The following is a 27,284-nucleotide window of genomic DNA, read 5'->3' on the forward strand; positions in this document are numbered from 1 at the left end:
TGATTATAATAGCCTCCCAAATAATATTTATCCCAACCAACTCACTTTCTTCTTTCTAATCTATCTTTCACCAGAAGAATTGTCCTAAGGCATATGTCTGACATGTCTGGCAGCTAGATGACAGTAGAGATAAAATACAAAAATATAGATATGTGGGGGCAGCTGGGTAGCTCAGTGGATTGAGAGCCAGGCCTAGAGACAGGAGGTCCTAGGTTCAAATCCGGCCTCAGACATTTCCCAGCTGTGTGACCCTGGGCAAGTCACTTGACCCCCATTGCCTACCCTTACCAATCTTCCACCTTTAAGTCAATACACAGAAGTTAAGGGTTTAAAATTAAAAAAATATATATAGATATGTTAGCTTATCATTATCCTAACTAACCTTGTACTGTATGACTACAAACTACTTGCCCAACTTTATTTCACATTTTTCCCCTCTACATACACTATATTTCAGCCAAATCAGGTGAATATTCCTTAAATTAAATGCATTATTTTCTACATTTACATAGACTGTATTCCACCTGTCTGTAATATACCCCTTCCTCATGTCTGCAGAATATTTCCTCCATAAATTTAATAGGTGTTTAATGCTTAATTAAGTCATGTTGTTCTTCTCAGAAATATTTTAGTTCCTCATTCTGTTTGATAGCCTCAGTCTTACATTTGAGGGCTCTACTTCTCCACCATTTCTAACCTTATCTTCTGTTTATAGTACAGTAGGAAGAACTCTAGCTTTGGCTTCAAAGGATTTGAGTTTGAATCTAGTTCAGTCATCTGACTGTGTGACCTTAGGCAGTTTTCCTCATCTATAAAAGCAGGATTTGACTGTATGAAATGTAGACTAATACTATAGAATAAATGATACTATAGAATATTCCTATATAATACTATTGTCTTGATATTCCTTAAATTTATCTTGATCCTTCCCTGTTCCACATTTTTGAATATGTTGTTTTTTTCTACCTATAACAAGTCTACTTATATGTCAGGGCCTAATTCAGATATGTTTGCCTTCATAGAACATTATCCAATCAGTACACTATCATCATTATCATCGTGATTATTAACAACAAACAAGCATGTTTAAAAAACCCTTACCTTCTATCCTAGATTCAATACTGAGTATTGGTTCCAAGGTAGAAGAGCAATAAGGGCTGGGCAATTGGGATCACATGGCTTGCCTAGGGTCACATATCTAAAACAAGTATCTTAGGTCAGATTTGAACCAAGGACCTCCTGTCTCTAGGCCTGGCTCTCTTTCTACTAATTCACGAACATTTTAAAGTGCATGTTATGTACCAAGGCCTGGGGATACATAGGTAAAAAAATTGTCCTTGCCTTCACAGAGCTTATAGTCTAATGAGGGAGATAACATATAGATAACTATGTACATACTACACATATGTATATGTGTATAATATATACATACACATACTGTAAATGGAAGATATTCTCAAGGAAAGGTATTAGAAGGGGAAGTGCTAGGGAAGAAAAGGCTTCTTGTAGAACATGGAATTTGACTGGAGTCTTGGAGGAAGCTGGGAGGTAGAAATGAGGAAGGAAAGCATGCTAGGCTTAAGGAAAAGCCAATGAACAGGCAATGAGTTGGGAAGTGAGTTATGTGTGGAACCAGGCCATTGTTGATAGATTGATGAGTATATTGTAGGGAATAAAAAAAAAGATAGGACAGGGCCAATTTGTGAAGTATTTTAAAAGCCCAAAATAGGACCAAAAATGTTTGATCCTAGGAATAATAGAAAACCACTAGAATTTATTGTCTGTAGAGTGATCTAGTCAGACTTGTACTTTAAGGAGATCATTTTGCCAGCTGAGTGGAGTGTTGGGAAAGTAGATTGGGAAAGATTTGAGGTAGGAAGCTTCATACACTGAAGTAAGCCATTGCAATAGTTTGGGCAGGAAGCAACAAGCGCCTCCATCAGGGTGGTAGCTGTGTGAGTGTAGTGACAGGGATATAAATGAGATGTTGTGAAGATAGAAACAGTAAGACTTTGTCAATAGCTTGAATATGTGGGGTGAGTGTGAAAGAGTCAAAGTATATGCCAAAGTTTCAGGCCTGGATCACTAGGAGATGGTATTCTCCCCATATCAGTGGCATCAATAATAGTATTCTTGATAGTAATAAGGGAGTTTGAAAGAGATTTTGGTGAAATATAACAATTTTAGTTTTGGACATATTGAATTTTAACATGTCTATATATCCATTTTGAGATGTCCCAAAGGCAGTTGGTAATATAAGACTGGATCTGACTGGATCTAGGCTGGTTCTGCCTAGAGATACTAATTGAAGAGCTGATATGATATCAGCAAGTGAGATAGTATAGAAGGATGAGAGAAGAGGATCCAGAAAGGAGCTTGGGAAATAACCAGTTGTAGTTGTGACTTGGAAAAAATATAGTGAAGGAGACTGAAAAGTGTGATCAGAAAGATAAGCGAGTAAACAGTATTGCGAAACTCCTGAAAAGGAGAGAGAATATCCAGGAGAAATGGATGATAGCCTTAAAGCTTGCAGAATGGTTGACAAAGATACGGAGTGAGAAAAGGCTATTAGATTTGGCAATTAAGAGACGGTGGGCAACTCTGGAGAGCAGTTTCAATTGAATGATGAGATTGGATGCCAGACTATAGAGGTTTTAGAAGAGCAAGAGAAGAAGTGGAGACAGATTATAGATGACTTTTTCAGAGTTTAGCCATGAAAGGGGTGGTGCATCTCTGCAGTAAGGGTTTTTTGAATTTCTTTAAGAGGATGAAGGAAGCATAGGTGTATTTGTAGACAGGCTTCTCATAGTTGATCAAATTTTAGTTGAGATTTAAAAGAAACCAGGAAGGTCAGTAAGCAGAGCAGAGGAAAATATTCCAGCCATGAGCAACAGTTAGAAAGAATGCCTGTAGCAGAGAGACAGAGTATTTTGTTTGTAGATCAAAGAGTACTTGCTGGTGAGTAAGGTATAAGAAAACTAGAATGATAGGAGGTTAGGTTTTGAAAGGACTTTGAATTGCAAGCAAAGAATTTCTCATTTACTCTTGGAGGCAATAGGAAGCTATTGAAGTTTATTGAATGGGGGAGGTGATACACTTTAGGAAAATCACTTTGTCAGCTAAATGAAAGATGGGGTAGGGTGGAGAGAGACTCAGTATGAGGTGATGAAGGCCAGTCCCATAGTGGTAGCAGTATCAGAAGAGAAGGGGACACATTTGAGAGATGTTGCAAAAGTGGAAACCACAGGCCTTGGCAACATATGGATATGGGAGGGTGAGACATAGTGAGGCATCCAGGATGACTCTTAGGTTGTGAGCCTGGGGAGGATGGGGTCATCCTCTACAGTAATAGGGAAGATAGGAGGCCCAGAGGGTTTCAGGGGGAAAGTTTTTGGACTCTGAGTTTAAAATGCCTATGGACATTGTAAAAGGGAAAAATGGGAAGATTATGGTTGGACTGGATATTTAAAGTTTGGTTGCCAAGGATCAATTACTCAATTCCAAAATAAAATAGACCCAAGCCAGGATGACTTTTATGGTGGTTTATTCGGAAGGTTGAAGGTAGGGAAGAGAGAAACTCTGGCCTGGACCAGAGGCTTGGACCAGGGAGGCTTTGGAGGCCCCAGCAGAGGGGGCACAGAGGTTAATTAAACAAGGCTTCTAGCCACAAGGCCTCCTCTAAGAAGAGAGGCCTCCTTGAGACTAGAGCCTCCAGAAACACCAAAGGAAAAAGGAAAGAGATTCGCCTAACTTACCCATGTGACAATTCAAAGGGAAGCAGTCTGAGATCTCACCCGAGCTTCTCCAATGCCAAGTTCAAAGCGCCAAAAACCCTTTCACAGGAAGTTATTTATTATTATCATATTTAAAAGATAGCAGCTTTTGTCACTTCTTGAGTCAACCTCACATGGACAAATGGCAGCCCCAACACTTGTTTTGGACTGCCCAGGGGGCAGTCACTTGTTTTTGATTTGTCACTTACTATCACATGCGGGTCATAGATCTCCCCTTCCCCACTTAATTCTAAGTTGGGCAGGATGACATTATTCCTGGTGGCTAAAGTCTGAAGAATGAATGAGGATGAGCTAATTCCATTTATACAACATTTAGTTCAAAATGTCTGAAAAACAGTTGATGATTAAGACTGGAAAACAGGAGAGAAATTGAGACAGGAAAGGTAGATTTGAGAATCATTAGCATATAGAAATGGTAATTAAATCCATGGGAATTGATGAGATTACCAAGTGAAGTAACTAGTATATAGGTCAATATGAGATGAGGGCCTAGGATATAAGTCTGAGGGACACCTAAGGCTAAAGGGTGTGATATGTAGGGAAATTCTGCAAAAGGGACAGAGAAGAAGCAGTCAGAGAGATAGGAAGAGAACCAAGAAAGTGGTGACCTAAAAACCTGGAGTAAAGAGGAGTAAGAGATCAGCAATGTCAAGAGACTGCAGAGTCAGGGAGAATGAGGAATGAGAAAAAGCCATTGAGTTTGGCAATTAAGAGATCCTTGGGAACTTTGGAGAGAGCACTTAGACTTTCTGCCCTTCCACTGCTTATTGTTGTCTTCATATACTTCAAAACACCTTCACAAAGTACTTTCCAAACAACAAAGAGTGCTCAGCAAATTATCTATAGCATGTTTTTATTCCAGGAATCTCAGATACCTTCTCAGGTAGTATATAGGAAGGCAGAGTAGTCTAACTGTAATAAGATTTGGCAAGATATAATTAGACGTAATAAATGCTGCAAAAATCATACAAGTGCAAAATCATTGTGAAACAGGTAAATAATCAACCTTTCTGAGTCTCAACTTTTCACCTATTAAATGAGGTTAGGCTAGATGATCTGAGCTCTTTCTATCTTTTAGATTCCATAATTCTAAATTATTTGGTAATTTGGTTTATTTTTGCTATTGCTTGCCTCTTCTGTAATGCCATATTCTTTGAAAATATTCTCCAGGACAAAAAGAAAAGAAAATATTTTCCGATGTATACTTAAAATATTCTTTTAATTTGTCCTTCCCACTTAAAGTGTATGTAACCGATCCTATTCATTCTTTTCATCTAGCTAATGCTTCATTATTTGTGGTGTGAGGACCTCTGCTAACAAATTGGCTATGTGGTAGTATCTCATGTTGGATAATTTTGTTTAATTTCAATATGATTCAAAAAATACCTAAAAGAAACTAGATCCAAACATTTTAAGTGAAACCATTTTTTAAATGGTTTATGTTTTGGTTTTTTTTTGATGTTTAGAGGGTTCCACTGATTTAAAGATTTTGTTTAAAGTTGATTTCAGCCCTAAGGTGGGAAATGAATTATGCTTAGCTCCCATAGGAAAAAGGTATGATTGTCATAAGAAACTACAATATTTATAATATTTATGAATCAAATTAAAATATAACTTCTTAATTTCTTTTAATTTGAAAATAAGTATATTAGAAATTATAATTTAGAATATAATACAATACACATTTATTAGCACCCACTATGTGCCAAGAACTGTGCTAAGTGCTGATGATAACAAATAAAAAAAAAGAAAGACAGTCCCTACTCTTAAGGAGCTTACAATTTAATAAGGGAAGACAATACTCATAAGGAAACTAAAAAGTAGAGGGAGAATGGAGACAGCCTACCTGTGTATGTGGAGGTGAAGGGTGGAGTGATAATGATGTTCTGTGCAATCCAAACCTAGTAGAACTGCTGATAGAAAGTTACCTGGAAAGTTCAGATCCCAGCCCTTTGTAAAGAAGAGCTTTGGGAAGAGTTCAGTACTCCACCTTCCAGCTCTCCAGTTATAGGGGAGAGGAGGCTAAGAGAGTTGGAAAGGTGTTCAAGAGGGATTCCAAGTGGTATCAGACATGTCAAGACACAGGGATGCTTCATTTATCTCTAAGCCTAATTAGTAATTACTAAAAGTATTTTGGTGGTCTCCATTAGATAATTTGCTGATATTAAATTGGTCTCAAATGAAAGTGTTACCATAGCATGGTTCATTTACCCAATACTGTAACCTGGATGATACATTTAATGAGACAAATGATGATAGGAGATTTAGTTTCCATAGCTCATTTGTTGACACTTTGTTAGCTAAAGTGTTTATATGATTAAGTAAATATTGTCTAAATTTTCATTGCTCAAATAGCACTATAGGTGAGAATCTCACTTATTTTCCCTCCTTTCAAGTTATCTATTGCCTTCAATATCAGATCCCTCAATATACAGACTGCACTCCTTAAATGAGAGATCTTTAAAAGGAAAAAAAAAACATGTGAACCATAATGCCAATTATTTTATTTAAACTACCTCTAATTACTTTAAAAGAGTAGTTCTTAAAGTGTTATCTGATGATAGGATTCATGGATTAATCTAAAGTTCTATAGAATTTGGCATTTGGATAAAGTTTCTTAGCCAAAATGGGAGAAAGAAGAGAAAAGAACAATTAGTCACTTGATTGGTTAAGGCTTGTGACTTTAGAATATTTTAAAGATTAGAATATGACTTCAACCCTTTTTCCTACCATATATCATGGGAGGCAGCTCAGCATAATGGAAAGCTAACTACACTGGGATTAGTGTGGCCTTGACAAAGCTCCTTAACTTCTCTGGAGCTACTTTCTCAACTGTTTTATGAGAGATTTGGACCAACTCCTCCCTTCCCGTTTTAAATACTTTGACTTCCATAAAAAGAATGAATGAATTCTGTCCTGCTTATGTGAGGAGGGCTGCCTGCAGGCATGTTGAATGTATAAGTATACAATAAATATACAAAATCTTAGGTTACATATGATAGTGTGGTCCAATGCTGAAGCACAGTGCCTTGAAAAAAAAAAGGAGCACAATAAAAATATTTCCTCCCCCTTCCTTCTCTTCCTCATTCCTGGCCCTGCTCCTTTCTCCCATTCTTTTTCCTTTGTGTTCTCTTGCCCGATAGTATAAAATAACAAGGATTTAGTAGCCAAGAGTGTAGTAAACCAAAGGATTCCCTCTTTAGAGAAGGTTTCTGGGGGATTCTGTAGAGACAGAAGAGGGTTGGGTCAGTGTTTTGGGTGTTTTTTCCCCTGTGGCAAAGTGGACTCTGTTTTGAAGTATTTGAGGGCTTCTAATGGAAAAAAATTCCCTCTCAAGTTACCCAAGCCAAGTCTTTTAAATCTGAGAATGATTTTCCATCTCTTTCCTGATTCCTCTTAATTCTAATGCTTCTCATTACTGAGGAGCCCCACTTAATTCTATATAAATATTGTCCATACATAATTGTTTTTCACACTATTTCTCCCATTAGATTGTGAGCTCTTTGAGAGCTGTTTTTTGCCTTTCTTTTTATCCCTAGCATTTAGCATAGTGCTTCACACATAGTAGGCTTTTACTAAATGCTTATTGCCATGACTTTTGACTCGCCTTCTCTGAAATGTTAACAGTTGGTATTTATATATTATTCTTTCTCAGGACACTCAGTCAAATATTGGGAGCCCCTTAATTCGAACAGCACCTCAGATCATTGGCGCAGAGGATGATGACTTTGGCACTGAACATGAACAGGTGATGTTTTTTCTGAAGCAGGAACTATCAGTTTTTAAGATATTGCCCAAACACCTTCCTGAAGTCATGAAATAGCAGTTGCCAGGAATCGATGCTAAGTTTTCAAGCAGACAGTCTCTTGAGTAAATTGCTATTTTTATACTTGCACTTCTTCCTAATAGTAAAGACTGGTGTTAATGCTGGTATGATTTGGGGCACTGAGTGCAGTCCATAATTACCCACTCCAATTTTTTTTTTTACAATTTTAAACCCTTAACTTCTGTGTATTGACTTACAGGTGGAAGATTGGTAAGGGTAGGCAATGGGGGTCAAGTGACTTGGCCAGGGTCACACAGCTGGGAAGTGTCTGAGGCCGGATTTGAACCCAGGACCTCCCGTCTCTAGGCCTGGCTCTCAATCCACTGAGCTACTCAGCTGCCCCCTTGAATATTCTTTTTTTTAAAAAGATGTGAACTCAAATTTGTCCTTATCTTGCCTATACTCTTGTTGACTTTTTCCTCATTCTTAAATTCCCTCCAATTTGAATTGATATAGGATAATAAGTTAGTCTAGACTTTTTTGATCATGTACCTCATTAATAAGATAGTTTTGAATTGGTTCTTCCCAAATATTTATTTTATTATTTACTTAATTATAAATTACATATATGTAAGTCTATATTAGAAATTATATGCATCTTTAAACTTTGACAAAAAAAATTAAAAAGAGTAAGATGAAGAGAAATGATATTTGACCCTAGAGTCAGAGTTTAGTATGTAGCAGAATGACACTGTCAGATCTGCACTTTGGAAAAACACTTTGGCAACTACATGTAGGAAAGATTGAAGAAAGAGGAGAGATTTGAGGCTGAGAGAACAGTTAGAAAACTATTATGGTAGTTTAAGCAATGAACAACCAAACTGGTGTGGTACCTCTGTGAGTAGAGAGAAGGGGACAGATGTGAGATATTGTGGAAGTAAAAAGCAACATAATTCATCAACTGATTAGCTGTATGAAATAAGGAAAAATGAAGCATCAAGCATAAGCCCAAGTTTGTAAAACTCATTCAAAAATATGCTCTGCAGAAATAAGGGAGTTTCGAAGAGGAAAGTGGGTTTGGTGGGAAAAATAATGCTGTTATAGAATTGTTCAGTTTGAGATATTTATAGGAATCAGGTTTGAAATAACCAGTTGGTAAGATGAAGTCTGGTGCTCAGATAGGGATTTGTCTTGTGTGTATACATACCTACATATATACATATGCATACACATACTACAAGAGGTTAAGAAGGCTGAGGAGAAAATGTCATCATATTAGCAGTAATTAGATTATTCATTATTTATTAGATTAGATTACTGGTAACTTTGAAGAGAGAAGCTTCAATTGAATTGAGTCAAGGAGAATGAAGTAGTTGAAATTCTGAAAAGCTAGTGATACACTTTACAGATGTAGGGAAGTTTGAAAGATGGTAGAGTTTGGGGAAAAGGTAATATAATTGCAACTTATCCATGCCTGCTCATTCTATGCCACTTAGTCTTTCTCACTGAAAAAACACTAGTGGAGGCTTACTCATAGGTCATTGCACATGATTAGGGATGCTGAGGGTGGGGAACAGGAAATTTTGCCTATCAAGCTGTTTGGGATGGGTTAGATTTTAACCTTTGAGGGGCTCTCACCATAGGTGGCCAGCAGTGGGAGGGAGTGGAGTTGGGATGAATATTGAAGGAGGAGTAGGGTAAATGTGCTGGAGACAGGCCATCAGTTGCCTGTGGAAGGTGGAATACAGCTTTTCTTCCCACTTTCCAACGAGTTGATCTCCCATTCACCTTCAGGTCAAGCACTTTGGTATCCTCTGCTTTGTTACCCTTTTTTGGCATATTAAACTCAACATGCCCTGAATAGAATTCATTATTTTTTTCCCCAAACCTACCTTCCTTCTGAACATCTTCATTTCTGTTGAGGGTATCATCATTCTACTTGCCCAGGTTTTCTACCTTATTTTTTTTAAACCCTTAACTTCTGTGTATTGGCTCCTAGGTGGAAGAGTGGTAAGGGTGGGCAATGGGGGTCAAGTGACTTGCCCAGGGTCACACAGCTGGGAAGTGTCTGAGGCCGGATTTGAACCTAGGACCTCTCGTCTCTAGGCCTGACTCTCAATCCTCTGAGCTACCCAGCTGCCCCCCAGGTTTTCTACCTTAATAAAATCTTCAATAGTTCTCTCTCCCTTAATCTATATGCCTAGTCAGTTGTCTGGTTTTACTGTTTCTCTCTCCAAGATATCTCTCTCATCTATCATTCTTTTTGCACAAATGGCCACCCCACTTAGTTCAATACCTCTCTCGTTGTGGTTACCCTGCTTATTGGTCTCTTCTCCTCTCCAAGCTGTCCTAACATAGCTGCCAAAGTGATTTTCTAAAACACCGGTCAGATCTATGCAACTCTAGTCCTACTCAGTAAACTCCAGTATCTTCTATTATGCTGGCATTAAAAAAACCCTACTCAACTTGGCTCTTGCCTATCTTTCCAGGCTTACTCACTACATATTCCTCTTTATGCAGTCTGGAGTGTGTCTAGATTATGCTTCTTGCTGTTTCTCGTACAAGACCCTCTTCCTCCTTTCTTAGTGTCTTTGCACATTGTCTTTCGTATCTGGAATGCCTTCACTCCTCACCACCTCTCCTTGGAATCTTAGTGTCTTTCAGAACTTAGTTCAGATGCTATTTTTATGTGTGAGGCCTTTCCTTGAATTCCTTAGCTGCTAGTGCTGCTCTCCCCCTCCCATTACCCTGTATTTATTTAATATATATTTTGAGTATATTTAAATATGTCTATGTTATCTACACACAAAAGAAGGTAAGCCTTGAGGGCAAGGACTGTTTCACTTCTGTCTTTGTATCACTAGTGCATCATCATCATCATCATCATCATCATCATCATCATCATTATCACTATTAACATTTATGCTTTTAAGATTTATAAAACACTTTACAATTATTATCTTATTCTATCCTCAGAAAAACCCTGGAGAGTAGGTACTATTATTATCTTCATTTTATAGATCTAGGAATCAGAGACAAACAGAGATTAAGTCACTTGCTATGGTCAGAAAGTTAGTAAGTATTTGAGGCTGGATTTGAACTTTGCTCTTCCTGACTCCAGATTGCAATCTTCTATTCATTGCATTACTTTAATAAGTGTTATTGTTACTGACTGATGTGTGCAAAAGGGGGGAAAAATCCATTGCTGAGTTAAAAGGTGTATACTTTGTAATGCAGCTATTAATTAGTACAAGTAGTACCACATTTTCACTTTGAGTAAAATTAGTTTTTATAATTTTTTGACTCCCCACATTGTTAAAGCCAACCCATCTAATCTAACTTATTCCTTTACCATCAAAGGTCTGTTCTGATCACTCTGAAATTACTAATCTCCAGAGATAAAGACTCTATAGTTTAATTTGCTAGTGAATTCTTACAACTCTTTTTTTTTTAAAACCCTTACCTTCCATTTTAATCAATACTATATATTGATTCCAAGGCAGAAGAGCGGTAAGGGCTAGGAAATGGGGGTTAAGTGACTTGCCTAGGTTCATACAACTAGGAAGTGCCTGAGGTCAGATTTGAACCCAGCACTTCCCATTTCTGGGCCTGGCTCTCAATCCACTGAGCAATCCAGCTGCCACATATAACTTCTCTTAATAGCCTTGAATTTTTTCTTCCTAGTTAACTGAACTTCCTTCTACCTAATTAAAAAAAAAGTGGGATTTAAATAGCTAGGTCAGTTAGGGCTTTCTTCACACAACCCTCTGTGTGGACACACATGCATATAATCTCTTATTGTATTAATTCTTCTTTATAGATTAATGGACAATGCAGCTGCTTCCAAAGTATTGAACTGCTAAGATCCCGCCCTGCTCACCTAGCTGTGTTCTTACACCATGTCGTTTCACAGTTCGACCCTGCAACATTGGTGAAATATCATTGTTTGACATATTATTTTTATTTACAAGTAAACCTTATTCCTTGCAAAGCTTAAAGTTCAAGTGTTCACATTTATAGGGCAATTGGATGTTGAAAGTGGGGAGAAATGGGGAAGAACTCTGCCCTAGGGAGTTCAGATTTTTCCTCTTCACTGACATAACAGGACAAATTTAAAGATAAATAAAAGCACCATGAATCTCGTTTTCAGACCAATGCTTTTGATGACTTAGTAATACTATTTCTTGAAATAACTTATCAAAATATATGACTATTCTGTGAGGAAATGAAAAGATTATGATGACCTCTTAAGTGCTCTCTTTTCTTGTTCTTTTCCTCTGTTACAGCTCTGTTATCTTTATTCAGACTTGTACAAACAGACCAATTCCAAGGAGACTCGGCGCATCTTCCTTGAATTTCACCAATTCTTTCTGGACCGAGCAGCAGTGAGTTGCTAATTTAATGTCTTAATCTTTAATATCTATCAATCACATATTAAGCACTTACCATATGCTTAACAGTGTTTGGTGCTGTATGAGGTAAAAAGATAAGGAGGTAAAGTTCTTGTCTTCAAAGTATTTATAATCTAGTAGGAATTGACAAGTACACAGATAAATATGTTATAAATTAGGATATGCATACCTAGAAGAAGTAAAACATATATGAATGTACATAAGTTTATGTCTTGGAATCTGTATTCATATATTTGGGTATATTTATGCACCAACAACCCTTGTAACCTGCCTAATTACGTTGTAAATGGGGTGACTACAGTATGGCACATAACAAATACTTTTAAAAATTATTATATTTATGAAAAAGTGTTCCTTATGAAGAGTTAATGAACTTTTCCCATTAAAAAATATTAACATTTTAAACTATTTGGGAGCCAAGATTTGGTGAATAGCAATTAGAAAATTTGGTAAGACTATATATATATGGGGGGCAACTAGGTGGCTCAGTAGATTGAGAACCAGGCCCAGAGACAGGAGATCCTGGGTTCAAATATGTGTGACCCTGGGCAAATCACTTAACCCCCATTACCTAGCCCTTACCACTCTTCTGCCTTAGAACCAATACACAGTATTAATTCTAAGGTGGAAGGTGAGGCTTAAAAAAAAACAACACTATATTTAGCTATTTTCAAAATTACTTATTTACCCCATTGCCTACCCTTACCACTCTTCTGCCTTGGAGCCAATACACAGTATTGACTCCAAGACGGAAGGTAAGGGTTAAAAAAAAAAAAAAAAACAAAAAAAAAACCTACTACTTATTTAGGGCAGCTGGGTAGCTCAGTGGATTGAGAGCCAGGCCTAGAGACGGGAGGTCCTAGGTTCAAATCTGGCCTCAGACACTTTCCCAGTTGTGTGACCCTGGGCAAGTCACTTGACCCCCATTGCCTACCCATACCACTCTTCCACCAAGGAACTAATAACACAGAAGTTAAGGGTTTAAAAATATAAAAAAAAAAAGTAGAAAAAAAAACTACTTATTTATCTTAAGTAAAATATTCTACCTTTCATTAAAGTTATTAACTTTTTTGAAAATTGTGTTCAATTTTCCCTAGTATATTTGGATTTCATGAGTTTTCATTTTATAACAGAACACAGGATAAATCATCACTATTGACTTTATTTTTTTTCCAGATTTAAATTTTTTTTTTTAGAAAAATTTTCCATGGTTACATGATTCCTGTTTTTACTTTCCCCTTCACCCCTCCCCCCCAATATCCAACACTCATTTCCACTGGTTTTAACATGTGTGATCAATCAAGACTTATTTACATATTATTGATAGTTGCATTGGTGTGGTCATTTAGTGTCTATATCCCCAACCATGTGCCCATCAACCTATGTGTTCAAAGAGTTGTTTTACTTCTGTGTTTCCACTCCTGCAGTTCTTCCTCTGAATGTGGGTAGCGTTCCTTTCCATGAATCCCTCAGAACTGTCCTGGGTCATTGCATTGCTGCCAGTACAGAAGTCTATTACATTCGATTTTACCACAGTGTATCAGTCTCTGTGTAAAATGTTCTTTTGGCTCTGCTCCTTTCACTCTGCATCAATTCCTAGAGGTCTTTCCAGTTCACATGGAATTCCTCCAGTTCATTATTCCTTTGAATACAATAGTATTCCATCACCAGCATATACCACAATTTGTTCAGCCATTCCCCAATTGAAGGCCATACCCTTGTTTTCCAGTTTTTTGCCACCACAAAGAGTGCTGCTATAAATGTTTTTGTGCAAGTCTGTTTATCTATGATCTCTTTGGGGTACAAACCCAGAAATGCTATAGCTGGATCACAAGGCAGGCAGTCTTTTAGAGCTCTTTGGGCATAGTTCCAAATTGCCATCCAGAATGATTGAATCAGTTCACAACTCCATCATCAATGCATTAATGTCCCAATTTTGCCACATCCCCTCCAACATTTATTGCTCTCCCCTGCTATCATTTTAGCCAATCTGCTAGTTGTGAGTTGTTTTGATTTGCATTTCTCTAATTATTAGAGATTTAGAACATTTTCTCATGTGCTTATTGATAGTTTTGATTTCTTTATCTGAAAATTGCCTATTCATGTCCTTTGCCCATTTATCAATTGGGGAATGGCTTGATTTTTTTATACAATTGATTTAGCTCCTTGTATATTTGAGTAATTAGACCTCTGTCAGAGTTTTTTGTTATAAAGATTGTTTCCCAGTTTATTGTTTCCCTTCTGATTTTTGTTGCATTGTTTTTGTTTGTATAAAACCTTTTTAATTTAATATAATCAAAATATTTATTTTACATTTTGTAATTTTTTCTAACTCTTGCTTGGTTTTTTTTTTTAATTTTTTTTTTAAACCCTTGTACTTCGGTGTATTGTCTCATAGGTGGATGATTGGTAAGGGTGGGCAATGGGGGTCAAGTGACTTGCCCAGGGTCACACAGCTGGGAAGTGGCTGAGGCCGGGTTTGAACCTAGGACCTCCTGTCTCTAGGCCTAACTCTCACTGCACTGAACTACCCAGCTGCCCCCTTCTTGCTTGGTTTTAAAATTTTCACTTTCCCATAAATCTGACAGGTATACTATTCTATGTTCACTTAATTTTCTTATAGTTTCCTTCTTTATATTCAAGTCATTCACCCATTCTGAATTTATCTTGGTATAGGGTGTGAGATGTTGATCTAAACCTAATCTCTCCCATATTGTTTTCCAATTTTCCCAGCAGTTTTTGTCAAATAGTGGATTTTTGTCCCCAAAGTTGGGCTCTTTGGGTTTATCATACACTGTCTTGCTGACGTCACTTACCCCAAGTCTATTCCACTGATCCTCCCTACTGTCTCTTAGCCAGTACCATATTGTTTTGATGACTGCTGCTTTATAGTACATTTTAAGATCTGGTACTGCTAGGCTTCCATCTTTCACAAATTTTTTTCTTCACTAGTTCCCTTGATATTCTTGATCTTTTGTTCTTCCAAATGAACTTTGTTATAGTTTTTTCTAATTCAGTAAAAAAGTTTTTTTGGTAATTTGATAGGTATGGCACTAAATAGGTAAATTAATTTGGGTAGAATGGTCATTTTTATTATGTTAGCTCGTCCTACCCATGAGCACTCAATGTTTTTCCAACTGGTTAGATCTAGTTTTAATTGTTTGGAAAGTGTTTTGTAGTTGTGTTCATACAATTCCTGTGTTTGTTTTGATAGATAGATTCCTAATTATTTTATATTGTCTAGGGTGATTTTAAATGGTGTTTCTCTTTCTATCTCTTGCTGCTATGATGTATTGGAAATATATAGAAATGCTGATGATTTATGTGCATTTATTTTGTATCCTGCAACTTTGCTGAAGTTGTTGATTATTTCTATTAGCTTTTTAGTTGATTCTCTAGGATTTTTTAAGTAGACCATCATATCATCTGCAAAGAGTGATAGCATAGTCTCCTCATTGCCTATTTTAATACCTTCAATTTCTTTTTCTTCTCTAATTGCTATTACTAGTGTTTCTAGTACAATGTTAAATCATAGAGGTGATAGTGGGCATCCTTGTTTCATGCCTGATCTTATTGGGAAGGCTTCTAATTTATCCCCATTGCAGATGATGTGTGTTGATGGTTTTAGTTATATACTGTTTATTATTTTTAGGAAAGGTCCTTCTATTCCTTTACTTTCCAGTGTTTTCAATAGGAATGGATGTTGTATTTTGTCAAAGGCTTTCTCAGCATCAATTGAGATAATCATGTGGTTTTTGTTGCTTTGCTTGTGATATGGTCAATTATGTGAATGGTTTTCCTGATGTTGAACCATCCTTGCATTCCTAGTATAAATCCCACCTGAACATAATGAATAACCCTTGTGATTACTTGCTGGAGTCTTTTTGCTAGAATTCTGTTTAAGATTTTTGCTTCTATGTTCATTAAGGAGATTGGTCTGTAGTTTTCTTTCTCTGTTTTTTATCTACCTGGCTTTGGGATCAGTACCATATTTGTATCATAAAAGGGGCTTTGTAGAGCTCTTTCTTTGCTTATTATGTCAAATAGTTTGTATATTATTGAAATTAGTTGTTCTTTGAAGGTTTGGTAGAATTCACTTGTGAATCCATCTGGTCCTGGGGATTTTTTCTTAGGGAGTTCTTTGATGGCTTGTTCAATTTCTTTTTCTGATATGGGATTATTTAAGTATTCTATTTCTTCTACTGTTAATCTAGGCAATTTGTATTTTTGTAAATATTCATCTATGTAATCTAGATTGCTATATTTATTGTCATATAATTGTGCAAAATAGTTTTTAATGATTGCCTTGATTTCCTCTTCATTAGGGGGAGGTCTCCCTTTTCATCTTTGATACTGATGATTTGGTTTTCTTCTTTCCTTTTTCTAATTAGATTGACCAGTACTTTGTCAATTTTGTTTGTTTTTTCAAAGTACCAGCTTCTACTCTTATTTATTAATTTAATAGTTCTTTTACTTTCAGTTTTATTGATTTCTCCTTTAATTTTTATAACCTCTAATTTGGTCTTTAGCTGGGAATTTTTAATTTGTTCCCTTTCTAGTTTTTTAATTTGTGTGCCCAGTTCATTGATCTTTGCCCTCTCTAATTTGTTAATACATGCATTAAAGGATATAAATTTCCCCCTGAGAACTGCCTTAGCTGCATCCCACAGAGTTGGGTAGGATGTCTCATCATTGTCATTCTCTTCAATGAAATTATTGATTGTTTCTATGATTTCTTCTTTGATTAGCTGGTTTTGGAGAATCATATTATTTAATTTCCAATTAGTTTTTGATTTGCCTGTCCAGGTGCCCTTACTAATTATTATTTTTATTGCATTATGATCTGAGAAGGTTACATTTATTATTTCTGCTCTTTTGCATTTCTTTGCAATGTTTCTATGCCCTATTACATGTTCAATCTTTGTGAATGTACCATTTGCAGCTGAAAAGAAGGTGTATTCCTTTTTGTCCCTATTTATTTTTCTCCACATATCTATTAAATCTAATTTTTCTAGGATTTCATTCACTTCTCTTATCTCTTTCTTATTTATTTTTTGGTTTGATTTATCTGAATCTGAAAGAGGAATATTTAGATCTCCGACTAGTGTGGTTTTAATATCTATTTCCTTCTTGAGCTCTGCCAGTTTCTCCTTTACAAATTTGGATGCTATACTGTTTGGTGCATACATGTTGAGTACTGTTATTTCCTCATTGTATATACTGCCTTTTATCAGGATGTAATTACCTTCCCTGTCTCTTTTAATCATATCTGTTTTTACTTTGGCTTTGTCAGAAATCATGATCGCCACTCCTGCCTTCTTTTTCTCATTTGAAACCCAAAAGATTTTGCTCCAGCCCTTCACCTTAAACCTGTGTACGTCCACCCACCTCATATGTGTTTTTTGTAGACAACATATTGTAGGATTTTGGTTTCTAATCCACTCTCCTATTTGTTTCCGTTTCTTACCCTATTTCCTTTTAAATCAGTGGTTTGTTTTAGACCAGTCCCTCTTGTCCCGTCCCTTGATTTACTTCCCTTTCCACCCCTCCCTTATTATTCCCGTCTTTTTATTTTTTAAGGCCTAATGAATTCCCTTCCCCCTCTCCTCCCCTCCCTTTTTTGACCTCCCCAGTCCCCTGTTCCCCTTGGTTAATCCCTTCTGACTTTCTCAGTAGGGATAGAGAGAATTCTATATCCCAATGGATATAGCTACTCGTTCCTCAGAGTTAATTCCGCTAAGAGTAAGGTTTAAATATTACCTCTTAATGCTCTCTTCCTCTCCTTCTTATAATAGTATTCATCCCCTCCCCTTCCCATGCTCTCTTTGTGTTGTACAGAATATCCCATTTTTCTTATTCATTCAAGTTTCTCTTGGTGCCATCTACTCTTCACCCCCCCACCCCCCACTTTTTTTCCCCCGCCACGTCTCATCTGAGACCATTTAGTGCTCCAACCTCTCCCAATGAATAATTCTTCTAATTACTATAATAGTGAATACAGTTTTTGAAAATTACACATAAAATTTCTCCATATAGGAATACAAATAATTTGATCTTATTAAGGCCCTTAAAGAGGCAAATTTAAAAATAAGAGTTTTCTTCCTTTCCCCTCTGTTTCTTATTTACCTTTTCATGTTTTCTTGGTTTTTGTGGTTGGATGTCGAACTTTCTATTTCTGTGCAAATACTTGGAAATCTTCTATCTTGTTGAATACCCATACTTTCCCCTGGAAATATATAGTCAGTTTTGATGGGTTTGTTGATCCTTGGTTTTAGACCCAGTTCTCTTGCCTTTCTGAATATCATATTCCAAGCCTTGCGTTCTTTTAGTATGGAGGCTGCCAGATCCTGTGTGATCCTGATTGGTGCTCCTTGATATCTGAATTGTTTCTTTTTGGCTTCTTGTAATATTTTTTCTTTTACTTGGAAGCTCTTGAATTTGGCTATATTCCTGGGGGTTGTCTTTTCAGGGTGTTGTGTAGAGGGTGATCTATGAATCCTTTCAATGTCTATATTGCCCTCTTGTTGTAGAACTTCAGGGCAGTTTTGCTGAATAATTTCTTTTAGTATGGAGTGCAAATTTCTATTAATTTCTGCTTTTTCAGGAAGACCAATGATTCTCAAATGGTCTCTTCTAGACCTGTTTTCTTGATCTGTCAATTTCTCATTGAGATATTTCATGTTTCCTTCTATTTTATTAGTCTTTTGACTTTGTTTTCTTCGTTCTTGCTGTCTTGAGAGATCATTGGCTTCTATTTGCCCAATTGTGGTCTTTAGAGACTGGTTTTCTGTTATAATCTTATGATTTTCCTTTTTGGTTTTGTCTATCCTGTTTTCCAGCTGTTTAATTTTGGTTTCCAATTGGGATTTTCTGTCTTTTAACCTGTGAATTTCCTTTTGAGCTATTTCCCACTTCTCTTGCCAAATCTCTTTTATCTTTCTTATGGTCTCAAATTTGAACTCTTCAAGAGCTTGTGACGAATTTCATTTTTTTGGGAAGGTTTGGATGTGATTACTTGTTTTTTCTCCTCTGCTGTTTGCTCTTTTGTCTGGATTTTTTTCTGTGTAAAAATTGTCAAGTGTTAAAGATTTCTTCTTGCTTTTTCTCTTTTGGGGTCCTTGTGACTGGCTTTCCATTATTATTATTTCTTTCTCAGTCAGAAGTCTGGGTGAGGCAGACAGGCTCTCTGCCTATGGAGCTGTGGAGCAGTTTTCACCTGAGTCACTGAGCCGTGCACCCTCTGAGCTTTATCTTCATGCCCAGGGTTCGTCTGCATTCTCTAGGCTCCTGAGGTCTCAAGGCTAGTTGTTCTCAGGGTCAAGCCTCCTGGTGGTCTCCTTGCTTGCTCCTCTGCCCGAAGCTCCTTTAGTAGTCTCAGGGCGCTACTTCCACAGTAATGCACACCTCTGCACTGGGTCTCCACCCAAGTCCTGTACCTGGGCTCTGAGTCCACTTCCGTACCTGAGCTCAAGGTTTGTGTTCAAAGTCCGGTTCTTTAGCTTCTTGGGGTCGTAAGTCTTGCTGCTCTCAGGAGCAGGCTCTGTTGATACCAGATAGCTGCCAAGAATTTAATGAACTCCCCAAACTTGCTCTATCTTATGTGCTGGCTTTGGCCCTGTAGGAGGTGGGGGGGGGAGGGGATTGTTCAGCTTGCGTTTTATTGAGAAATATTTCGCCCCCTTATAGCATGGAAATGCCCCGATCCCACATACCTTTAATGCTGCACCCTGTTGTGAGGTTCCTTCATTCATCTGGGTTCGTTATTATGTCTTCTTGAGGAGTCCTGTATGTGTGGGTTAGGAGAAGTTAAGCAGCTGCTTTTTACTCTGCCGCTATCTTAACCCGGAAGTCCATATTATTCTCCACTATTGACTTTAAAATGAAAAAAATTTTTTTTTTGTTTTTGTATTTTTTTCAGACTTTAATACTTTTCTTTAATAAAGCCCTGCCCCTCCTCCTCCCAGAAAGCCATCTTATATAATACATAATATTATTTTTGGATTTTAAACTAGCAAATTATTATCTTTCAAGTTATGAATTTAGTATAACCCCAGTGGTCTTACTTGCCATGGATAATACCACACATTGGGGATTTAAAATAAACACACATATGTGTAGTAGATTCCACTTCTTAGAAACACTTTAAGAGATGACTATTTGTTATACTGTCTAATTTAGTCAAATAAAAGCTTTGAAATTCAGTTTTTAAGAACTTCCAAATTATATTTCTTGCTGAAATATTAATAGTGTGTTACAGTGTTCTTCATTTACCCTTTTGTTGAATTTCTAGAACCACAGCCTGCAACTCTTGTGACTTATTACTCAGTTTTAGAGCCATAGACCTTTTTAACTGAAGTGGTTATTATATATAAACCAGGTGTTTTATAGATCCTTGAATATCCTCAAAGGGAGAATACCAAATAGAGTGTAGCTAAAAGTAACTATGCTACAACCCATTCATTATTTTAATTCAATAAGGGAAAATTGCAGAAAGTTAAGCAGCGCTGGTGAGTCTCTAAAATACATATAGCATTTATATCCAATACTTCTTCAAGTGGAAAGTGCTACAAACTTACATAGCCAAGTGACTGTGAGTAAATTCTTTCCAGAGAGTATGCATTTTTGGATCTGTAGAGAAAGCACTTCTGATTTAGCAATCCCAAATTATGAGTCTCACAAAAGGCTTTTAAAAATATATGATAATATATATTTCAGTACTTCAAACTCAAAATGATTTCATTCACGTGAATATTTTTGCTAACGTAGATCAAAGCACATCACTCTCCTTCCTTTAGAGATCATCTTTATGATTAATTGTCAACAAAAATATTCCTTATCTAGTAGCCAGCCTTCTGGCGATTAGCTGTCTAAACTTAATCTGACTCTTAGGTGGTTTGCCATCTGGACCCACACCAAAAGCCTTTCCTGCTATGGAGGAATTGCCAGGACTTGAATCTTGCTGGCATAGTCTTTGAGAACTCAGGTGTAATCTCTGCATGCTGATGTGTTAACTGAGAGGAGCTTGATCTATATAAATTATATTAATTTTACAATATTGCTACAAATAAGCAATCAATTGATTGTAAATTTTTGTGAAATTTACTTCATTTTTTCACTTTTAAAATTCCCTTTGGAATTATCAGTTAAACTCAGTAAATATTAAATGCTTATTCTCTGGAAGGCACTGGGCTAAGCTTTGGAGATATAAATCTGAAAAAGAAAGATCCACTCTGTTCTCAAGGATCTTACATACTAATGGGGAAGGCAGTGCACAGAAGGAAGTAGAAAAGCAAGTGAGTGGGGATTAGGGGATGAGTGATAGAGTCTAAAAGAATGTAATTAGGTGGGAAATGAAGAAATGGCCCTCTTTTAAGTGGTGGCTCTGAGAGGAACTCTGCTCTGCTATCTAGCTCTCAGATCAGTGAGGTATAGAGGGTACTCAGGGTACCTATGAGGAATGAGTTGATGCGTTCTTACAGGATGATTACTTTTCTGATGATTAGAACTGAACAGGGGCAGCTAGGTGGCTTAGTAGATAGAGAGCCGGGCCTGGAGATGGAAGGTCCTGGGTTAAAATCTCATCACATACACTTCCTAGCTGTGTAACCCTGGGAAAATTGCTTAACCCCAGTTGCCTAGTCCTTACCACTTTGGAACTGATACTTGGTTTCGATTCTAAGACAGAAGGTAAGAGTTATTGAAAAATTGAAAAAAGAACTGAATAGAACACAAAATATTTATATGTTAGCAAAATTATTTGGATCCTTCTGAAGCATGAGCTCTGTGAATTTACATAGCAAAATGGCTATGAAAACATACTAACCAAACATAGAATGCTTGTTTTTACTACCTCCAAAACATCTGATTCAAAACCCCCAAAATGAGTTTTTTCCTCTACAGGAAAATATTTGATACAAGGTCAAATATAAAAATATTCTAGATATAACTGATTTGGATAAGTATGGACACAGTCAATGAGGTGGTAAATATTAAAGTAGATTCATAATCTCATCAGTATGAGTATTTCTGGTGGTATAGGCCTTCCACTTTTGAAAGACATCTACATTTCATACTGTGCAACTCTTGCCTGTGGCAGCCACGTTTGCTCCCTAGGCAATCCACTCAGGGTGCTAGACTCCTTTGGGTATTTTAACTTTATGTGAGTAACAGAGAAGCACTTAAGCTATTCTGTTATCCTTCCTTCTTGCTGAGAAAGGAACATATTATCTGCAATAAGCATAGATCAGTGTATATGTTTATAATTCAGTAAATATTAATAAAGTGTTATGTATTATGCTAAGCACTAAGGAGTACATACTTACTCCTTAGAATCTATACTGTATCCTTGGCATTATAGATGTGTATATATGTATGTATGTGTTGAAAAAGACACAATACTTTTTCTTAGCTTTCCCCCTCCCCTTTTTTTTTTCTTTTTAAAGCACCTGAAGGTTTCTGTTCCAGATGAAATATCTTTAGACCTGGGTAAGTAAGTCTACTGGACCACAGATCTCTAAAAATAAAATATATAGAGCAGCTAGGTGGCACATTGGATAGATTGCCAGACCTAGAATGCTAGTCAGCAAGACCCAATTTCAAATCTGGCCTCAGATCCTTACTAGCTTTGTGATCCTGAGTAAATTACTTAACCTCTGTCTCAGTTTCCTCATCTATAAAATGAAGATAATAATATTTATTTCTCAGTGTCATTTCATCATATATAGACCATCTTTATGATGGAATCAAATGAGATAATTTCTGTAAATGTTTTGCAAATGTGAAAGTAATTTATACTATTGATGTTGTGGTGGTTTTTATTATTGAGAGATTTCTAAATAATCTCTTTACAAGGCCTTATTGAGGGGATTTACTTAAATTAACTTGAAGGAGAGACATCATGCTTGTTTCAGAGGTTCAGACCCAGATGAAGCTTTTAATAAATAATTTTAGATTTAGCTTGGTACCAGAGGTAGTATTGATCTTTTTGTCGACTTGTGTATATCGACTCACAAGTAGTACAGATAATTCTTTTCTTATTTTTCTTTAGAGAAGAGAAGGCCAGAACTTATTCCTGAAGATTTACACCGCCATTATGTCCAAACTATGCAAGATAAAGTCTATCCTGAAGTTCAGAAGCACTTGGAAGACTTTAGGTCTGTGCATTGGCAAACTGTAATTAACTTTATTATTAGAGATTGTGTTAAGTAGAGTAAGACTTTAAAACCCCTGAACTTTGTCTTTGGGGCATAGTTCAAATCAGTTGAACTAAGTCCTCTGTGAGTGGAACAGAACTGACATACCATAGTCCATTCTTCTAGTTGCTTGTAGAGTTGCAGAGCTCTGTTTTCTCTGTGAGAAATGTTTCCCCTCAGGAACATAAAATCTGTTCTGATGTATGATTCTCTTCAGAATTTCTTCTCCCTGGCATCCTAGGTGACATGAACTTAGAGCATGCAAATATATATGGCATTTTTCTCCCAAGTAAGAAATGCTTAGCTATAGATACATACAATCTAAACATCCCCCAAAGAAAATACTTCTTCTTTGGTATCCTTCTGAAATATTCATCTTTTTCTCTTTAGGCAGAAACGTAGTATGGGGCTAACCTTAGCTGAAAGTGAGTTGACCAAACTTGATGCAGAGAGAGATCGTGACAGGGTGACCCTGGAGAAAGAACGGGCATGTGCAGAACAGATCATTGTCAAAATTGAAGAAGTGTTGTAAGTAATGGGAGCATATCTGAAAATGAAGCTTGCTTTTACCACAATATAAGAAAGATTGAACTGAATCTGCATAAGAAAACATATATATATGTATATATACATATATACACACACTCACACACACACAAGTGAAATATTAATGATTTCCTGATATTCTGAGGATTTTTGTAACATTTAAAAATCTTTCAACCATGTATTGTCTCTTAATCCAAATTTCATAAATCATCTATAATAAAGCATGTATAGCTGATGAAATAAAGGTGAAAAGATTTTAGCTCTCCTGTGGATAGAGCCTTTGGCACCAAATTCTTTGTGCTAAGAACTTAGTACCATGGCATTGGAATCTACTGCCTTGAGTTATAAGTATCAGTGTTAAGTGATAAAAGGATAGCTTATTAAATTTTAATTTATTGTTTCTAAACTCTTGTTTGTAGGATGACAGCTCAAGCTGTGGAAGAAGATAAGAGGTAATGTATTCATTTTCCTGCATTTTCAGTGGAATAGAAAGAAAATTCTCTCATCCTAATTGGTGATTCCTTCTTTGTGATTATAAGTAACATCACAGTCTCCCTCTAGTGGCATACATTTATTGATGAGATTTCCTTGTCTCTTCATGAATGGAATTTTTTCACTTTGTAGCTGTAGATTATTGTTTATGCTTTACTTGTCTTCTTAGGCATATGGTCCATAGGCCTATAAAGATCACTGATGATGCCTTTACCCTGTTCACTTTTCTTTTTCAAAATTATCAGTTCTTAACCTTTTCTTTTCTAGTTCAACAATGCAATATGTGATCCTCATGTACATGAAGCATTTGGGAGTCAGAGTCAAAGAGCCTCGTAATTTGGAGCATAAGCGAGGTCGCATAGGGTTTCTGCCCAAAATCAAGGTATGAGTTGTATAAAGGAGCACCTCCATGCAGATCCCTACCTTTGTGTTGTTTTGTTCTTCCTCACTGGATATTTGTTATTGATTTGTCCACTCCCTCTCTCCCACCCAATGGAAGTTTTTTATTGGCCATGTATTACATATCATTCTGTGAGAATACTCTCAAGCAAATTTATGCTTAATTCATCAAATTTACCCATTCTGCTTACCTTTCCCCTGCCCCACTTTTATTTATTTTTCCTAAAATTTAATGCATCGCACAATCCTTTTTTTGTCTTCTGAGGCTGTCCTTTAAGGTATTTCTATTCTGAGTGGTATTTTATCTTTGATGCTGGCATATCATTCTATTTGACTCTTAATGTGTGGATTAATTTTATATTTCTCTGTCTAGTCTCTAGATTCAGAATCCTTCTTAATGGTATTCTGCATTATTATTTATTTATTATTGCTGTATTCTTGAAAGCTCTAAATGTGGTTTGAGATAACTTTTTGTTCTTCTGGACAGAAATTGACTCACACTGTTGTATGAGTAATTATCATGGATTTAAATAGATATTATCTCTTAAGTAAAGAATTTGTGGCTTCACTGAGGCCAGATGCAAGTTTTGTTTTCCCACAGTGGAACATATTTTTGTCTGCACAGTAATGTGGTCTTTTGTATAAAAGGGGCTGCATTAGGAGAAATAGAAAAGGGAGCTGGGCTTGTAGTTAGGACACCTAGATTTCAGTCCTCTCTCTTTGCTGCCAAGGGGAAGGTAGTTAACCTCTATGACTACTCATCCAGTCTTCTTATCTATAAAACAGAGTTTAGTGGAATGATCTCAAAGTTACTTTCTAAGTCAAAGTAACATTTTTGAATGTTATTGACCTTCCATGTACTTAGAGTAGTCTGTTTAATAATGGTGATAGACTGAATTCAGATTGATCCATATGTATGTTCTTGCATAGTGCTCATAAGATCAGTAGCATGAATTTGGAAGATAACTTGGGATAGAATGAATAAATTTCCATTTATACTGTTTTTATCTTATATGTACTTAATTGTTTGCATACCATTTGGAATGTGAGTTCATTGAGGGTGAAGCCTGTGTTTTTACATTTCTTTGTATTCCTAGCATTTAACACAGTGCATGGTCTTTTTGATTACTTGTTACTGAAAAAGACATTTATTAACTACTTTGTATGAGGTACTGCTAAAGCATTAAAGTTTTAAATACAAAAAAGAGACGTCCCTACCATCAAGGAGGTTATAATCTAAATAGAGGCATAACACATATGAAGCAAATCTGTTGCATCAAAATATCAATCCTGTGTTTAGAACCATCATAATCAACTCATTTAATCATCAGTAGCTCTTTCTACATTACTCCCTTGATGTATTTAAATACTTTACTCTTAAGTATAAGATGAATAATAACTTAACAAGTAATCCTTTATAGTCATTTTAATTTTTACCTAACTTATGATATTACATTTTTATTTTCAAGGGCCAAGAGAAAATTGTTACTTTAAAATGTTATATGTCTTTTAATTCTTTGCATGTTGACTATAGCAGAGTATAAAGAAAGATAAAGAAGGCGAAGAAAAAGTGAAGAGAAGAGGATTCCCTAGCATTTTAGGACAACCAAGGAGACCAAGTCGTCACGATAGCAGTGCAAGTATGTTGGTTTTGAAAATACTTTATTCTCCATTGTTTGCCACTTGGCAAATCAGATGTTTATTTCATTAGGATGAATTATTATAGATGAGTGATCCCAATCTAAATACATGTATAGGTAAATATGTGGCCACTGAGACATTTTTGCATATAGATTGCATCCCTTCTTAGGGATTCACATAATATATGATATTTATATAAAATTTGTTTTCATTTTTATTGAGGAAATACTTCCTCACATTAGCAAAAATCAGGATTTCACTTATTGACCTTCCTTGATTTCTAATTAGTTTTTATCTCTTCAGTTGGCAGAGCCATGGAATTACAAAAGCAGCGCCATCCCAAGCACTTATCCACACCCTCATCAATGAGTCCTGAACCTCAGGACTCTGTGAAGTTGCGCCAGAGTGGGATTGCCAGTGATGTAGCAGATGTTATGTATATGCCTGCTAATTCCATGTCTTCTTTGACTTCAGGGACTAGTGCCTCCCAAGAGGGAGGGAAAGAGAATGAAATGGGTAAGTTGATGCTCTAGGGTTTTATAAGTAAAATTGATCTGAAGGTTTATTACCAGATTTATAAGCATTTATTAGGAGAGAGAGAGTCAGAGAGATGGCTAAATAGATAAGCTAATGCCTGGTCAGCTAAGAGAGAGCTAACTCCCAAACCCAAACCTCCTCCTCCACTCCCACACACCAAAAACAGGTACTAGTTTTCAAATTGAGCATCCTCCTCCCTCCATGGCCATGTTGTGCTGACTCTGCCATGTTGTCTCTAAGGATTCCCATCCTGATGGGGACCCCAGGATTCCAGCTTTCTGACATGACACATGACTTTGTGACTCCTATTTCCTACCACTAGGATGCACAGGATATAAGCCCTCTAAATTTACTTCACACAAAGGAAACATGCTTATGACTCTTGAGTATTAGGAAGTCTTTTCTGTCAGGTTATAGTGATTAAGAATTAACCCCACCTCAAAATGATTTAGTTTGAATCTTTTGTTCTTTATCACAGAGTGGTAACTTTTGAATTAGATCAAAT

At 36.5% G+C, this 27,284-nt stretch overlaps 1 protein-coding gene across 1 annotated transcript in view; it reads left to right on the plus strand.

Annotated features, from left to right (window-relative positions):
* Positions 1 to 27,284, plus strand: part of ARHGEF12 (Rho guanine nucleotide exchange factor 12) — a 70,557-nt gene that overhangs the window by 14,547 nt on the left and 28,726 nt on the right. The window contains exons 8-17 of the mRNA XM_044669644.1: positions 7,450 to 7,542; positions 11,381 to 11,491; positions 11,847 to 11,945; positions 22,415 to 22,457; positions 23,020 to 23,125; positions 23,555 to 23,692; positions 24,130 to 24,162; positions 24,470 to 24,584; positions 26,136 to 26,241; positions 26,546 to 26,758. Of these exons, the coding sequence (XP_044525579.1) occupies positions 7,450 to 7,542; positions 11,381 to 11,491; positions 11,847 to 11,945; positions 22,415 to 22,457; positions 23,020 to 23,125; positions 23,555 to 23,692; positions 24,130 to 24,162; positions 24,470 to 24,584; positions 26,136 to 26,241; positions 26,546 to 26,758 (1,057 nt within the window). The remainder of the gene's footprint in view (positions 1 to 7,449; positions 7,543 to 11,380; positions 11,492 to 11,846; positions 11,946 to 22,414; positions 22,458 to 23,019; positions 23,126 to 23,554; positions 23,693 to 24,129; positions 24,163 to 24,469; positions 24,585 to 26,135; positions 26,242 to 26,545; positions 26,759 to 27,284) is intronic.

Source organism: Gracilinanus agilis, chromosome 3 (assembly GCF_016433145.1).
Source record: "Gracilinanus agilis isolate LMUSP501 chromosome 3, AgileGrace, whole genome shotgun sequence".
Taxonomy (NCBI): Eukaryota; Metazoa; Chordata; class Mammalia; order Didelphimorphia; family Didelphidae; genus Gracilinanus; species Gracilinanus agilis.